Genomic DNA, 15,005 nt, shown 5'->3' with positions numbered 1-15,005 from the left:
CCTCTAGACCTCTCCTTGACCTTGACTTCCCAGATTTACCCTCTTTCGTTACTCCCAGGCCCACCTGTGCTCACCTCCCAGCACTCCTTGACCAAACTCCCTCGCATCGTTCCCCATGCTCACTTCTGACTTTCTGACTTTCTGACCCTGCAGCTTCCCCCAAGCACCGGAACGTTTCAAGAAGCTCAGAGCCGGTTGAATGAGGCTGCTGCTGGGCTGAATCAGGCAGCCACGGAACTGGTACAGGCATCTCGGGGAACCCCCCAGGACCTGGCTCGAGCCTCGGGTCGATTTGGGCAGGACTTCAGCACCTTCCTGGAAGCTGGTGTGGAGATGGCTGGACAGGCTCCGGTATGAAAAGGCACAGGGTCTGGCTTGGGTTAGGCGAGTGGTGCCTGTGTGACTGCTCAGTCCTGACCTCTGCCTGCCTCCTTCCCGCCTCCCCCGACCCCTCCCTAGTCTCTAGCAACATTTGAAGTATTTGGGACAGAAGAGCCCCTTTAGAGACAGATAAGAAAGGACTGACTGGACAATGTGTTGACCTTTTCGCCTTCAACAGAGCCAGGAGGACCGGGCCCAGGTCGTGTCCAATTTGAAGGGCATCTCTATGTCTTCAAGCAAACTCCTTCTGGCTGCTAAGGCCCTGTCCACAGACCCTGCTGCCCCCAACCTCAAGAGTCAGCTGGCTGCAGCTGCCCGGTAAGTAGGAGCTGGGAAGCCCAGCCCTGCAGTGTTGAAGAGACTGGGGCGGGGGGTCGGGGGGAACATTTCATGAGAAGCCCCAGCTTAGGAGTAGTTACACACAGAGGAGAAATAGACACTTCACATGCATAGAGGACCCAAAACTGGTGACCTGTGCATGCATCCACTCCACTTCCTGTTCCTCCCAGGGCAGTGACCGACAGCATCAACCAGCTCATCACCATGTGCACCCAGCAGGCGCCGGGCCAGAAAGAGTGCGACAATGCCCTGCGGGAACTGGAGGTGGGCACTTGGCAGGCTGAGTGGTGTGGAGGTTGAGGAAGGTATTCTGGGTTTAGGCGGGGAAGGAGGTGTCTTGAGTCCTACTCTGTCCTCCCCCTGTACAGACTGTCCGGGAACTCCTAGAGAACCCAGTCCAGCCCATCAATGACATGTCCTACTTTGGCTGCCTAGACAGTGTGATGGAGAACTCAAAGGTAAATGCAGTAAGGGGCGCAGGAGGGCGGGGGGCAGGAAGATGGGGTGAACCGGGGCTCCTCTGCCCCTCTGAGGATAGGGACGGACTCTTCTGATAGCCTCTGTTCCTCAGGTACTGGGTGAGGCCATGACTGGCATCTCCCAAAACGCCAAGAACGGGAACCTGCCAGAGTTCGGGGAAGCCATCGCCACAGCCTCCAAGGCCCTCTGTGGCTTCACCGAGGCAGCCGCACAGGTTATTCCCCTGCGACGGTCCCTGAACGGTCCCCTGCTTTCCCTCCCCCACCTCCTCAACAGCTTGACGCTCCTGTAGATAACCAAGAAGTGATGTATGCAAAACCAGCTCTGTGGAAACTGAGTTTCTTCCCCTCCTCAGTGGAGATGTTTGTCAGCAACCATAGAGTACCAATAGTACTGTTCACTGTCCCCCCTGGACTCCTGGTACCTTGGGCTATGATGACACTCTCCGGTCATGGGCCCTTGTCCAACCATGGCTTTCTTGGTATATGCTGATTAGCATATGCACGTCCTTTTTCACAGTCTCTAGTACCAGAGACTACATTTCCAGTTAATTGAGTCGCCACTTAGCTTTTCCTTTTTATACAGTTATGAAATATAAAATAACCTGTTAGCTGTGAGTATTTTGCTTTTAGTACATGAACCCTTAAGGCAGACCGGCTCGAGAGTTCATCTCAGCCTGTTTTCCTGAAAACCTTCCGGCCTGCTCCCCCAGTCTCCATCACCTCCCTTTGCCCTGTTCTGTTGGGTGGCTTATTCTATATGGTGTGACTTACTTCTGGAAAAGCATAAAGAGGAACAAGCAGAGTGACCACATGTTGAAGTATAAATCAAACCTTCTGATGGTCTTCTAATCATAAAAAATCATTGGCAGCCATTATACCCATCCTTTCCCTCTCTCCAAATCCCTGAAGCTGGAGGTGTTAAAAATACAGCGACCCTAACAACCTGCACAGGTTTTGAACTCTTGCAAAGGGGCTTTGTGTGTGTGCCACATGTGTGTGCATGCCAGGGTGGTTTTCAAACCTTTTTGACTTCTACTTAAGCAAGCAGTATTTTTTACCTTATGGTCCCCCAGATACACATCTACATAGAAGTCTAATGAAATCCTTACCACATGGGGCACCTGGGTGGTTCAGTCATTGGGCATCTGCCTTCGGGTCGGGTCATGATCCCAGGGTCCTGGGATCAAGGCCTGCTTCTCCCTCTCCCTCTACCTCTGTTTATGTTCCTCTCTGTCTTTTTCTCTCTGCCAAATACATGAGAAGAATCTTTAAAAAAACACAAAACAAAACCCTTACCACGTGGTTTTCCTTTTTTTTCTTTTTTACTCTTTTAACCTTCTGAAATGTTCAAACACATTTAACAAAGCAGGAGAGGTTTTTTCCTTTTTTGTAGTATTACTATTATTTGTTAATATACCACCACTCACATAGGACCCTGTCTACCAAACTTACCCCTACTCTCCTTTGTCCCCACTGTCACTAGGCTGTCTACTGAGAGACAGTCTTTCTTCCTCACCCCACCCTCACCCCTCTCTCTCTCCAGGCTGCATATCTGGTGGGGGTCTCTGATCCCAACAGCCAAGCTGGGCAGCAAGGACTGGTGGAGCCCACGCAGTTCGCCCGTGCAAACCAGGCAATCCAGATGGCCTGTCAGAGTCTGGGGGAGCCTGGCTGTACGCAGGCCCAGGTAACTTAAGGGAGCAGGTACTATGGGCAAGACTGAGAAACTGATGCCCGGCCAGGATGGACTGGCCCAAGAGAGTTGTGGGAGATGTTGCGGGTGCATCTCCGACCTTCCACACACAGCTTCTCTGGGGGTAACTGTCTTTTCCTGTCATGTTTCTTGTCACTCTTAGTTATTGCTAAGTTCAGAACTTCTCTGTAGCTGTTTGAGTTCACTCTCTTCCTTACCCTCCTGCAGCTTCTCCATCAGCGTGTCTGTCTTCCATCTCCCCCTTCCGACACCCTGTTCATCTTTGGGTATCTCTGTCTCCCAAATCTTCACTTCTCAGGTGACTCCGTCTTTCCTAATTAGACTTCCAGAGGTCTCGCTCTCCCTCCCCCAGCCCTCAATAGGCTCCCGTCTAGGTGTGTAGGCTTCCCTTCTACCCTCAGGGTGGCTCTGCCACGTGTCTTGTCTCCACAGGTGCTCTCCGCCGCCACCATCGTGGCCAAGCACACCTCTGCATTGTGTAACAGCTGCCGCCTGGCCTCTGCTCGAACCGCCAATCCTACTGCCAAGCGCCAGTTCGTACAGTCGGCCAAGGAGGTGGCCAACAGCACAGCCAATCTTGTCAAGACTATCAAGGTTGTCAGTTTTTGAAATTCCCAGCCTCCCTCTGACCTGTCCCATCTCCTGTCTCCTAGTCCTTGCATCAGTCCCTGAGGCCTTTGGCCACAGCCCATCTGCCTGAGCCCAAGCCCTTTCGTGTCCATACTGGTCATCCCCAGCCTCTCCCCACGCCCCCAGCCCAGGAGAGCTGGGCTTCGCCTCCTTTGCCTGCAGTCAGTCCTGAGGGCCTGTCACTCCTACTTCCAGGCGCTTGACGGAGCTTTCACAGAAGAGAACCGTGCCCAGTGCCGAGCAGCAACAGCCCCTCTGTTGGAGGCCGTGGACAATCTGAGTGCCTTTGCATCCAACCCTGAGTTCTCCAGCATCCCTGCCCAGATCAGCCCTGAGGTGAGGTGGTGTGAAGGGAGAACCGATGGGCTGGCTGCCCCCTCATTTTTGCAGGAGTCTTGAGACTCCCCTCCCTGCCTCCTCTCTCCCCAGGGCCGGGCTGCCATGGAGCCCATTGTGATCTCTGCCAAGACAATGTTGGAGAGTGCCGGGGGCCTAATCCAGACAGCCCGGGCACTCGCAGTCAATCCCCGGGACCCCCCACGCTGGTCAGTGCTGGCTGGCCACTCCCGGACCGTCTCAGACTCCATCAAGAAGCTCATTACAAGCATGAGGTATTGCAAGGGTAGAGAACCAACGTGACTCAGGAACATACACAGTAGCGGAACGGTGGGGAGGGTGGGGAGTGCAATTAGATGGGATAGTGTTGGAGGAGATCTGTTGTCTAAGATTTGGGGGATATGGGGAAAGCTAGACTAGCCTTGTTTTCAAGGACTGTTCTTGGTGTGGGAGCCTATGATGTGTCCACAGGGACAAGGCTCCAGGGCAGCTGGAGTGCGAGACAGCCATTGCAGCTCTGAACAGCTGTCTGCGGGACCTAGACCAGGCTTCCCTCGCTGCAGTCAGCCAACAGCTTGCTCCCCGGGAGGGAATCTCTCAAGAGGTAAGGGGGAAATGGGTTATACGAAAGCTTGCCTCTGGGAAGAGATGGCAGACTGGAGAAAGATGGGGGAATCCGGGAGTGCACCTCACAGAGACGTCAAGGGTACGGGAGGAACATGCCCAGGGGAGTGAGTGAGTTCAGTATGGAAGGAAGTAGCAGGCCCTGTTCCAGGTCGCAGTCAGAGCTCAAATTCGCTTCTCTCCCAGGCCTTGCACACTCAGATGCTCACTGCAGTGCAGGAGATCTCCCACCTTATCGAGCCGCTGGCCAGTGCTGCACGGGCTGAAGCCTCCCAGCTGGGACACAAGGTACCCGGAGAGACAAGTGGGGAGTTCCAGGGCAGGGCAAGCAAGTGTTCCTGGCGCAGCTGACCTCCACTCAAACCCCTCGCCTCAGGTGTCCCAGATGGCCCAATACTTTGAGCCGCTCACCCTGGCTGCGGTGGGTGCTGCCTCCAAGACCCTGAGCCACCCGCAGCAGATGGCGCTCCTGGACCAGACTAAAACCTTGGCCGAGTCAGCCTTGCAGTTGCTATACACGGCCAAAGAGGCTGGCGGGAACCCCAAGGTACCAAGAGTGGGAGGGAGGGGCTGCTACTAGGAAGAGGTCAGAGAAGCAGGAACACCACAGCCCCCCTCTGCTCACTCGCTTTGCCCCCGCAGCAAGCGGCTCACACCCAGGAGGCCCTGGAGGAGGCTGTGCAGATGATGACAGAGGCTGTAGAGGACCTGACGACAACCCTCAATGAGGCAGCCAGCGCTGCTGGGGTGGTTGGCGGCATGGTGGACTCCATCACCCAGGCCATCAATCAGGTTAGAGTCCTGCGGTGCCTATGGTCAGAAGGCCCCTGAGCCAGGGCCCCTGAGCTCAGTGTCAGAGACCCTGATAATCTTTCTCCTTCCCTAATCCGACCCCTCAGCTAGACGAAGGACCAATGGGTGAACCAGAAGGTTCTTTTGTGGATTACCAGACAACTATGGTGCGGACAGCCAAGGCCATTGCTGTCACCGTTCAAGAGATGGTGAGTTTGGGGACGCCTGGGTGGCTCACTGGGTTAAAGCCTCTGTCTTCGGCTCAGGTCATGGTCCCAGGGTCCTGGGATCGAGCCCCACGTCGGGCTCTCTGCTCAGCGGGGAGCCTGCTTCCTCCTCTGCCTGCCTCTCTGCCTACTTGTGATCTCTGTCTGTCAAATAAATAAATAAATAAATAAATAAATCTTTTTAAAAAAAAAAGAGAGAGATGGTGAGTTTGGGAGAATATAACAAGGCTACCCCCGGGGAGCTTAGTGTAGGCATAACTTTACTTCTTCTGTTGTCACCAGGTAACCAAGTCAAACACCAGCCCTGAAGAGCTTGGCCCTCTTGCTAACCAGCTGACCAGTGACTATGGCCGCCTGGCCTCCCAGGCCAAGCCTGCAGCTGTGGCTGCTGAGAATGAAGAGGTAAACATGGGGGCAGCTGCCGTGAAGGCCTGCCCCCTGCCCCTCGTAGAAAATCCCAGTGGCAGGCCCCTTGTCCCCATCAGGTCAGCCTTTGGGGCCATCCCACCCTTATTCTGTCTAGCCACCTTTAAGAAAGGGGAACGTCCCCTCAGGGCCACTCTGCTAAAGAGTGATCAGGGATCGTGTAGGGACAGGATCAAAGTCACAGGGATAGAGGAGACAGCCGACAATCCAGAGATTTCCTGGTCTGCCAACATCCCTCTGGGACTGTGGCTGCTTCTCTGCTATTCTGCAGGTCTGTAATCTCTTCTTAGTTCTTCCCTGTTGCAGGCCCATGAAGTTCTTCCTTCCCTAAGCTCCCGGCTTTCCAAGAAAGCAAGTAATTGGATCTTACTACCACACCTAATCTCCAGCCTCATACCCCTCCACATCCAGGCCAAATTGTAATCCGTGGCCCTCTGATTCAAATACCCTAGCATAAAGTGCTTCTTCCCCACCTCCTCACTGTGCTTAACATAATCCTCACCAGTTGGTGCCTACATGCTATTATTTTCCATGTGTAGGAGGTGACCTCCTGCCTGAAGGATATGAAACAGGAAATCTGTGTGCTGGGCACTTTTTCTCACCGCCCTTTTAGTCTACGATGCATGTTCTGTTAGGTCCTTCGTGACTCCTCCAAGCACAATGGAGGTCCCTGAGTGCTTTTTGTAAAGCCCCTCTCCCTTTCCCATCCGCCCGCAGATAGGTGCCCACATCAAGCACCGTGTGCAGGAGCTGGGGCACGGCTGTGCCGCTCTGGTTACCAAGGCAGGCGCCCTGCAGTGCAGCCCCAGCGACGCCTACACCAAGAAGGAGCTCATAGAGTGTGCCCGAAGAGTCTCCGAGAAGGTGACTGAGCTCATCACTGTGGACTGGGGCCCTGGCTCCCCAACCCTGCGACCCTTCCCATCCTCTTCCTATCTTCCCAGCCCCCTCCTCCATCCCATCTCCCCAGCACCAATGACCTTCCCCTTCCATAAGGCACTGACCGGAGTCACCACGTTCCTTTTCTCCCCCAGGTCTCCCACGTGCTGGCTGCGCTCCAGGCCGGGAATCGGGGCACACAGGCCTGCATCACAGCTGCCAGCGCAGTGTCCGGCATCATCGCTGACCTCGACACCACCATCATGTTCGCTACCGCTGGCACCCTCAATCGTGAGGGAGCCGAGACTTTCGCTGACCACCGGTGAGGAGGGAACTGGGCCTCCCAGAGGCAGGGAGGGGTGTGGGGCCAGAAGAGGCTGGAGGAGCTAGGGGAGGTCTGTGAAGGGCTGACTGAGCCGGGCCCTCCCTCAGGGAGGGCATTCTGAAGACTGCAAAGGTGTTGGTAGAAGACACCAAGGTCCTGGTGCAGAACGCGGCTGGGAGCCAGGAGAAGTTAGCACAGGCTGCCCAGTCCTCCGTGGCCACCATCACCCGCCTTGCCGACGTGGTCAAGCTGGGCGCAGCCAGCCTGGGAGCCGAGGACCCTGAGACACAGGTATCCACCTGGCACCCCTACTTCTGGCCAGACCCATTCACCACCTGTTCCCCTGTTCCCTCCCACAGACCAGAGCCTCTGCTCTCTCGTGCAGGTGGTGCTGATCAACGCAGTGAAAGATGTGGCCAAAGCCCTGGGAGACCTCATCAGTGCAACAAAGGCTGCAGCAGGCAAAGTTGGGGACGACCCTGCTGTGTGGCAGCTCAAGAACTCGGCCAAGGTTGGAGGGGAAGGAGCGCAACATCAGGAGTGGGGGCGGCTGGCTGTGCCACCTCCAGTTCCTTAACATTACCCCTGTCCAACACCTCGGATGCCCGCAGGTGATGGTGACCAATGTGACGTCGCTGCTCAAGACCGTGAAAGCCGTGGAAGATGAGGCCACCAAAGGCACACGGGCCCTGGAGGCAACCACAGAACACATACGGCAGGAGCTGGCGGTGAGCGAGGGTCCGGGGCACCAGGGACTTGGATCTGAGAGGGATCGTGACACACTGTGAATCTGTATTTCACATATTTCCAAAGACATGTAAACAGTCACACTCATTCTCCTTGCACACTGCCACACTTCTTAAGTGAGCTGCGCTGGTGTCTGTCCCCTCCTCGCCTACTTCTCAGTTGTTAGCATTTGACACCCGCCTTCTCCCACCCTCCCACTTTCCCTGCCACCTGGGTCCTCCGGGCTGCCATGTTCAGTGGCCTCTTCTTGGTCTTCATCTTCTTCAGACATTTCGAAATCATCTGACTTGGTGAACAAGCCTCTCTGGAATTTTCTCTTCCTCGGGCCTCCTGACAGCGGCTTTTGTCTCGCTTCTCCAGCACGTCTTCCGTGGCATCAGCCAGCCACCTTCGGCCTAGCACGCACCAAGGCTGGCCCAAACTGGTGCAGATCGCCTGCTATCTCTGTCTTCTACTTTGGCAAGTTTAACCACTTCCATGGGCGTTCTCTAGCAAGTTGGCTTTAGTTCTGAGTTTAGTTGTCTGCTGCTTGTTTGATGGACCACCGAATGCCAGGCCTCCCCACTTCTGGCCAGCAAGCCACTTCCTCTTACAGTGGTAGCCGCCTCCAGCTATGCAGAGTCCCCTCAGTCACCTGCGACTTCCTGGTCTCGTTCCCCGATCTGGGCCATTGCTTGTCCTCCCAGAGCCCTCCTTTCCTGTCTCCCCGTGGGCACCGTGGTTGGGATCCTCACCCACTCTCCCTCATTGTGACTGCTGCGGGTTTTCTGCCTGGGACTCTGCTGGCCTTCGGTCACTGCCATTCGCATCTCGCTCATTTCTGAATTCACCTTTCTGATACGGTCCTTGGCGATGCCCAAACTGAAACTCTTAACTTTCTGCCTCCCAAACCTGATCATTTCCTCATCTTTCCCTTCTCGGTCAGTGGCACATTTTAATAACTCAGATCCTAAAGGCAGGAATATAGCTGTAATGGTCGTTTTTCTCTCATTGCTCACATCTAAGCGCATTGCCAGGACGTGTCAGCGCTCCTTCCCAGTGGCTCTTATTTTCTCTTTTCCCCATCCCCACCACCTCCACCTGTCCAGACCATCACCAGTCCTTCGGTGCATTTACGCTTCCATCTGCTCTGCCCCCTCCCTCACGCCTCTGATGTGCTCTCTGTACGCAGGAGCCATAGAATGTAAACCAGGTTATGTCACTTCACTGCTTAAAACCTTTTAGTGAGTGTCCTGGCGTCTAAAGCAAAATCCACACTCCTTACCATCGCCTTCCAAGCCCCATGGCTCCTTCCAACCTCCCCCACCTGCTCATCCCGCTCTTCCTTGCGAAGCCCCAGTCCCTGCACTCTGTCCCTCCCTTCCTGCTGCAGGGCCTTGCACTTGCTTTACTCCAGCTTTTTTAATATCTGGCTTCTTCCAGTCCTTCAGTCTGCAGCTTAAATGTCCTCTCCTCAGAGGCGCCTGGCTGGCTCAATCTGTGGAACATGCGACACTTGATCTCAGGGCTGTGAGTTCGAGCCCCACTTTGGGTGTAGAGATTACTTTAAAAAAAATAAAATCTTAAAATTTAAAAAAGCCCTCTCCTCAGAGAGGCTTCCCCAGTCACCTATCTGAGAAAGGACCTGATTTGTCTTTTTCTTTTTTTTAAAGGTTTTTATTTATTTATTTGCCAGAGAGAGGGAAAATACAAGCAGAGGGAGTGGCAGGCAGAGGGAGAAGCATATTCTCCACTGAGAAGGGAGCCCAATGCGGGACTCAGTCCCAAGACCCAAGGATCATGACCTGAGCTAAAGGCAATCACTTAACCCACTGAGCCACCTAGGCATACCTTTTTTTTTTTTTTAAGAGAAATTTTATTTATTTATGGACCTCATTTTTATTTCTCAGCACGGCACTCTCTTTTTTTCCTTCACAGTCCCATTTAGTCTTTCATTTTTCTGCTTGTTTACCTGTTTACTGTCTGTCCAAAACGATAGTATAAACTTCATGAGAACAAGGGCCTTGTCTCATTTATTCTTCATTGCACTCCTAGCACCTCACACAGAATCTACCACCTGCTGACTTGTAATAATTTGCTGGATAAACATGTACATCAAAATATTTTTTTTACTTATTATGTAAAATTCTAAGTTTCTTGGTCTGATATTCAAGGCTCCAACAACCTTTTCTCCACCAACCCTATAATTCTAGAACATTTCTTGATACTCTCTCACTTGACATCCTGGTTATTCGTGGCCCCCTGTCTACCGAAAATGCGCTCCTGTTATCTAGGTCTCTTAAGAACCAGCCCCTTGTCCCACCTCTGCCACTCACCCCCTTCAAGGCTTCTCTATAGTTTAGGAATGAAAACCCAGCTCAAAGATACATCTTAAATTTCAAACAAATAAACTCTCCCCAATCACTTCGGTCAGAAATGACTCAGCAGGGCCCCCTGGGTGGCTCAGTCGGTTAAGCCTCTGCCTTCAGCTCAGGTCATGATCCCAGGGTTCCGGGATCGAGCCCCGCATCAGGCTCTCTGCTCAGTGGGGAGTCTGCTTTTCTCTCTCTGCCTGTCTCTGCCTGCTTGTTCTCTCTCTGTGTCAAATAAATAAAAATCTGAAAAAAAAAAAAAGAAAAATTAAAAAAAAAAAAAGAAATGACTTAGCAGTCTTAGTTAACTGTGATGTGTGAACTCCTCCAAGGACCTGATATACGATAAATACTCAGTGAATGCCTGTTATCAATTCCGTGGATGAATGGACCAGATTATACAAGTAGAGGGCTACACTGTCTTAACTCACTGTACAATTTTTCTTCTTATTCGACCCCCAACAGGTCTTCTGTTCCCCAGAACCACCTGCCAAGACCTCCACCCCAGAAGATTTTATTCGCATGACCAAGGGTATCACCATGGCAACAGCCAAGGCTGTTGCGGCTGGCAACTCCTGTCGCCAGGAGGACGTCATTGCCACAGCTAATCTGAGTCGTCGCGCTATTGCAGATATGCTTCGGGCTTGCAAGGTAGAAACCCCGATAGCAAGGCGGAAGTCTGAGGCGGTGTGACAGCTTTAGGGCAGAGCATGGGAGGGGAGAAAGAGCATGGGCTCTGAGGGCCTGGAGCTCTTTGGGATCCTAAAGCTAACTCTGTGGGTTAGGAAGCAGCTTACCACCCAGAAGTGGCTCCTGATGTGCGGCTTCGGGCCCTGCACTATGGCCGGGAGTGTGCCAACGGCTACCTGGAGCTGCTGGACCACGTGTTGCTGGTAAGGAAGGCGGGCGTGTTCTGCTTCCCACCAGCCTCCCTGAATACGGTCCTCTCCCTGTGTGCTTCTCACCCAGTTCTTGATTCATTCGTTCACATCTCCCCACCCCACTTTCTATTTCCCAAATCTGTTCTCATTCCCAAGCCTCCCTTCCACTGGGGCCCCATCATTCTTAGCATCTTTGGTTTTCCCGCTCACCACTTCTTTTTCATTTCTCTTATCTCCTCTCTTCCCTCTCTTCCCTCCTGAATGCCCCCCTTCTCTGCCTTCATCGTCTCTTCTTTCTCATTTCATCATTCATCATTCTCCTTGCTCCTTGTCAGCCGGTGAGTGACACACCGCCCCACGGTCTTCACCGCGTGAGCAGTGTGGGGCCGGGACCACACCTTAAGTGGTGGCTTAGGGTTTGAGAGCTGCAGTGAGCCGTCCCGGCAGGGGGCGGGGGTCACGGTTGGGCTGTTTCTTAGCCCTAGCAGAAGCTAAGATCTGATGCTTCCTGCTCGCTGGCCTCTCTTCCCCAGACCCTACAGAAGCCAAGCCCAGAACTGAAGCAGCAGTTGACGGGACACTCAAAGCGTGTGGCTGGTTCAGTCACTGAGCTCATCCAGGCTGCAGAGGCCATGAAGGGTAAGCAGTGACCAGGGGTCGGGGGGAAGGACGCCCTTTGTCATAAGGAGATCTCTGCCTCCTGCTTGGGCTGCTCTGAGCTGACCTCTGCCCACAGTCCCCACAGGTGCCAGGGGCTAGTGATACTAACTATGCTGCCCAGTGCTCCTGACCTCCCTGCTCTGCCTTAGCCCTTTTCTTCCTCCCTTCGCCCCACTAGGAACAGAATGGGTGGACCCAGAGGACCCCACAGTCATCGCTGAGAATGAGCTCCTAGGAGCTGCGGCCGCCATTGAGGCTGCAGCCAAAAAGCTGGAGCAGCTGAAGCCTCGGGCCAAACCCAAGGTCAGTCCTCCCCTGTCCCTCTTCCTGCCCCTCCTACTGGCAGACTGTCCCCACCTTCACTCTCTCTCTGCAACCTTTGTCTGTCTGTTGTAGGAGGCGGATGAGTCCCTAAACTTTGAGGAACAGATACTAGAAGCTGCCAAGTCCATCGCGGCAGCCACCAGCGCCCTGGTAAAGGCAGCATCAGCTGCCCAGAGGGAACTGGTGGCCCAAGGGAAGGTACGTACTTGGACGCCAAGGAGAATGGGCCCAGCAGCCACTTTGCTGTCCATCCTCAAGTTGATGGGGGGCTTTTACACACCCCAGAGAGCACAGGTTTGAGTAGGCCCTCCGCTTTCCTCCACAGGTGGGTGCCATTCCCGCCAATGCACTGGATGATGGGCAGTGGTCCCAAGGCCTCATTTCTGCTGTGAGTACACAATACCCACTAGGTCCCTCAGCTAGGGAGGCTTGAGAAGGCCAGAGAGGGGAAGGACCAGGGCAAGAGGCATATTCTAATCTAATCCTCCACACCTCAGGCCCGGATGGTGGCTGCAGCCACCAACAATCTGTGTGAAGCCGCCAATGCGGCTGTACAAGGCCATGCCAGCCAGGAGAAGCTCATCTCCTCAGCCAAGCAGGTGGCCGCCTCCACAGCCCAGCTCCTTGTGGCCTGCAAGGTCAAGGCCGACCAGGACTCGGAGGCAATGAAGCGACTTCAGGTGAGGAACCCTGACCATCTGATGGTACCTTGGGCTGTGCTGCTTTAAACCATTACCCTGACATGTGCTTCTCTGTGAGGGAGTGGAGCGACTCTCTCAGCTGAGTTCCCGGCCTCCTGCTGCCATCTCTCTGTGCAGGCTGCCGGCAACGCAGTGAAGCGAGCCTCGGATAACCTGGTGAAGGCGGCACAGAAGGCCGCAGCCTTTGAAGACCAAGAGAATGAGACAGTGGTGGTGAAGGAGAAGATGGTTGGGGGCATTGCCCAGGTGAGCTTTGCCCCAGACCCTCCACAGGACACTGCCAGGCCCCGGCGACCCCACACCCTAACGCACAGACTTCTAAACCAAGCCCCTGCTCTCCATCCCTCAGATCATTGCCGCACAGGAAGAGATGCTTCGGAAGGAACGAGAGCTGGAAGAGGCGCGGAAGAAGCTGGCACAGATTCGGCAACAACAGTACAAGTTCCTGCCTTCAGAGCTTCGGGACGAGCACTAAGGCAGCCGCTTCTGTTTAATGCAGACCCAGCCCAGAGACTGTGCCTGCCACTACCAAAGCCTTCTGGGCTGTCGGGCCCCACCTGCCCAACCCCAGCACTCCCCAAAGTGCCTGCCAAACCCCGGGCCTGGTCCCACCCAGTCCCGCTGCACATCCCCTGTCCCGTCCCTGATTCCAAGTGCCTTCATGCCCTAGGGCCCCCTAAGTGCCTGCCCCTCCCTAGAGTATTAACGCTCCAAGAGTATTAACGCCGCTATACCTCAGTCTGAACCTGCCAGGGCTCCTGCCCGCTCCACCCTGCCAACAGCTGCCAGCCAGTCCCCACAGCCTTGGCTCTCCTCCTCCTTTTTTGATACTGTCTGCCCCCACCCCCAGCTACCTTGGGGGCCACGGGGTTGTAAGCCCCAAACAGGTCATGCTCCAATAAAGGTGATTCTGCCTGCGACCTCTGCCTGGCTTTATGAGGAGGTGGGGGAGTCCCCTCAGGGAAAGAGGGCATGGAGGAAAGAATGCGATTCAGTTCTATCACCAACTTCATCTGGCTCAGAAATGGGCTGGGGACACATTGTGGCATTCTGCCCCCTGCGGCCCCTTCTTCCTCCTTGTACCCAGATCCCCAAAGTTACCATAGTTTGGAAGCTGAGAAGTCCTATTCCTGTTGTCCCCTAGCACACCGGCCAGTGCCTATGCCTCACCAAGTGTCATTCTTTGGCTGGGACAGCAGCTGCCACTGCTCTTTGTGGCTAGCAGGGACACTCTGTTCTTCATAACTGCTCAAAGTATTTGAACAAATCCAGTTCCTGCCCAAATTCAAAGTTTTTTTGTTTTTTTTTTTTTAAGATTTTATTTATTTATTTGACAGAGAGATCACAAGTAGGCAGAGAGGCAGGCAGAGAGAGAAGGGGAAGCAGGCTCCCCGCTGAGCAGAGAGCCTGATGCAGGGCTCAATCCCAGGACCCTGAGACCATGACCTGACCCGAAGACAGAGGCTTAACCCACTGAGCCACCCAGGCGCACCCTATCAAATTCAAAGTTTTAAAAAGCAGTTTTGAGGAAAAGAATGAGCTTATAAGTTACAAGTGTCTGAGCCTCAGAGACCTATAACCATAGATCTGGTCGAGGTTGTTAACAAGCAAAGAATCCAACCTGAGGGTGCATCAGGTAGGTTCCACTGCTGACGGGGCACTTGTAGGTCCTCCCAGGCCTTGTTACTCCTGCCTAGAACAGCACTTGAAGAAAAAGAACTGAAAAAGCTTGACCCTCGTGTAAGACCTCATCTGGGGGCACAGCTCCCCTCATGGCCAGGCAGGTACCGGTAGCCCCATTCCAGTTGCCCTGCTAATCTGGAGTGAGGTGGAGGGAAGCGGTCAGGGAGGGAGATGTTTCCACTTCCTTCCACGTTCACCCCCCCTGCCCCCACGGCATGGACCAGGTGGCTGTCTTCTCAGGCATGCCATGATTCTCATGCATGATTCTTTAACCAGCTCTGTTGCCCAGATTATTTCCTTGTCTCTCCCTCCAAGTAAAACACAAACATCACCCACTACTATTCCTGGGTGCATTTCACCTTGAAGCTATCTTCTACTCCTATCCCATTAGAGTAAGTTTAAAGTAGATGGAATTACTTTGTCCTCCCCAGAGCAGCCCATTAGGGAAGGTGCCAACTTCCTACCATCACTCCTGTCCCCTGTGATTAATTCATTCAATATTT

The 15,005-nt window shown here is 53.9% G+C and overlaps 1 protein-coding gene across 2 annotated transcripts in view; it reads left to right on the top strand.

The window, feature by feature from the left end:
• Positions 1-13,739, top strand: part of TLN1 (talin 1) — a 33,478-nt gene extending 19,739 nt beyond the window's left edge. For both annotated transcript variants that reach the window (XM_080820111.1, XM_080820110.1), the window contains 29 exons: positions 154-351; positions 560-699; positions 891-984; positions 1,089-1,178; positions 1,292-1,414; positions 2,746-2,889; positions 3,349-3,510; positions 3,742-3,882; positions 3,976-4,157; positions 4,354-4,486; positions 4,693-4,794; positions 4,883-5,053; positions 5,149-5,298; positions 5,406-5,507; positions 5,808-5,927; positions 6,669-6,815; positions 6,986-7,152; positions 7,263-7,446; positions 7,541-7,666; positions 7,767-7,883; positions 10,719-10,904; positions 11,039-11,146; positions 11,668-11,773; positions 11,973-12,097; positions 12,191-12,316; positions 12,444-12,506; positions 12,616-12,798; positions 12,937-13,065; positions 13,169-13,739. In XM_080820111.1, coding sequence (XP_080676237.1) covers positions 154-351; positions 560-699; positions 891-984; positions 1,089-1,178; positions 1,292-1,414; positions 2,746-2,889; positions 3,349-3,510; positions 3,742-3,882; positions 3,976-4,157; positions 4,354-4,486; positions 4,693-4,794; positions 4,883-5,053; positions 5,149-5,298; positions 5,406-5,507; positions 5,808-5,927; positions 6,669-6,815; positions 6,986-7,152; positions 7,263-7,446; positions 7,541-7,666; positions 7,767-7,883; positions 10,719-10,904; positions 11,039-11,146; positions 11,668-11,773; positions 11,973-12,097; positions 12,191-12,316; positions 12,444-12,506; positions 12,616-12,798; positions 12,937-13,065; positions 13,169-13,294 — 3,945 coding nt within the window. In that variant the 3' untranslated portion in view covers positions 13,295-13,739. The remainder of the gene's footprint in view (positions 1-153; positions 352-559; positions 700-890; positions 985-1,088; positions 1,179-1,291; positions 1,415-2,745; positions 2,890-3,348; positions 3,511-3,741; positions 3,883-3,975; positions 4,158-4,353; positions 4,487-4,692; positions 4,795-4,882; positions 5,054-5,148; positions 5,299-5,405; positions 5,508-5,807; positions 5,928-6,668; positions 6,816-6,985; positions 7,153-7,262; positions 7,447-7,540; positions 7,667-7,766; positions 7,884-10,718; positions 10,905-11,038; positions 11,147-11,667; positions 11,774-11,972; positions 12,098-12,190; positions 12,317-12,443; positions 12,507-12,615; positions 12,799-12,936; positions 13,066-13,168) is intronic.
• The last annotated feature ends 1,266 nt before the right edge of the window (positions 13,740-15,005 follow it).

Source organism: Martes martes, assembly GCF_963455335.1.
Source record: "Martes martes genome assembly, chromosome: 12".
Classification (NCBI taxonomy): Eukaryota; Metazoa; Chordata; class Mammalia; order Carnivora; family Mustelidae; genus Martes; species Martes martes.
Note: the sequence above shows the minus strand (reverse complement) of the source record. Positions and strands in the feature narration are given on the sequence as shown.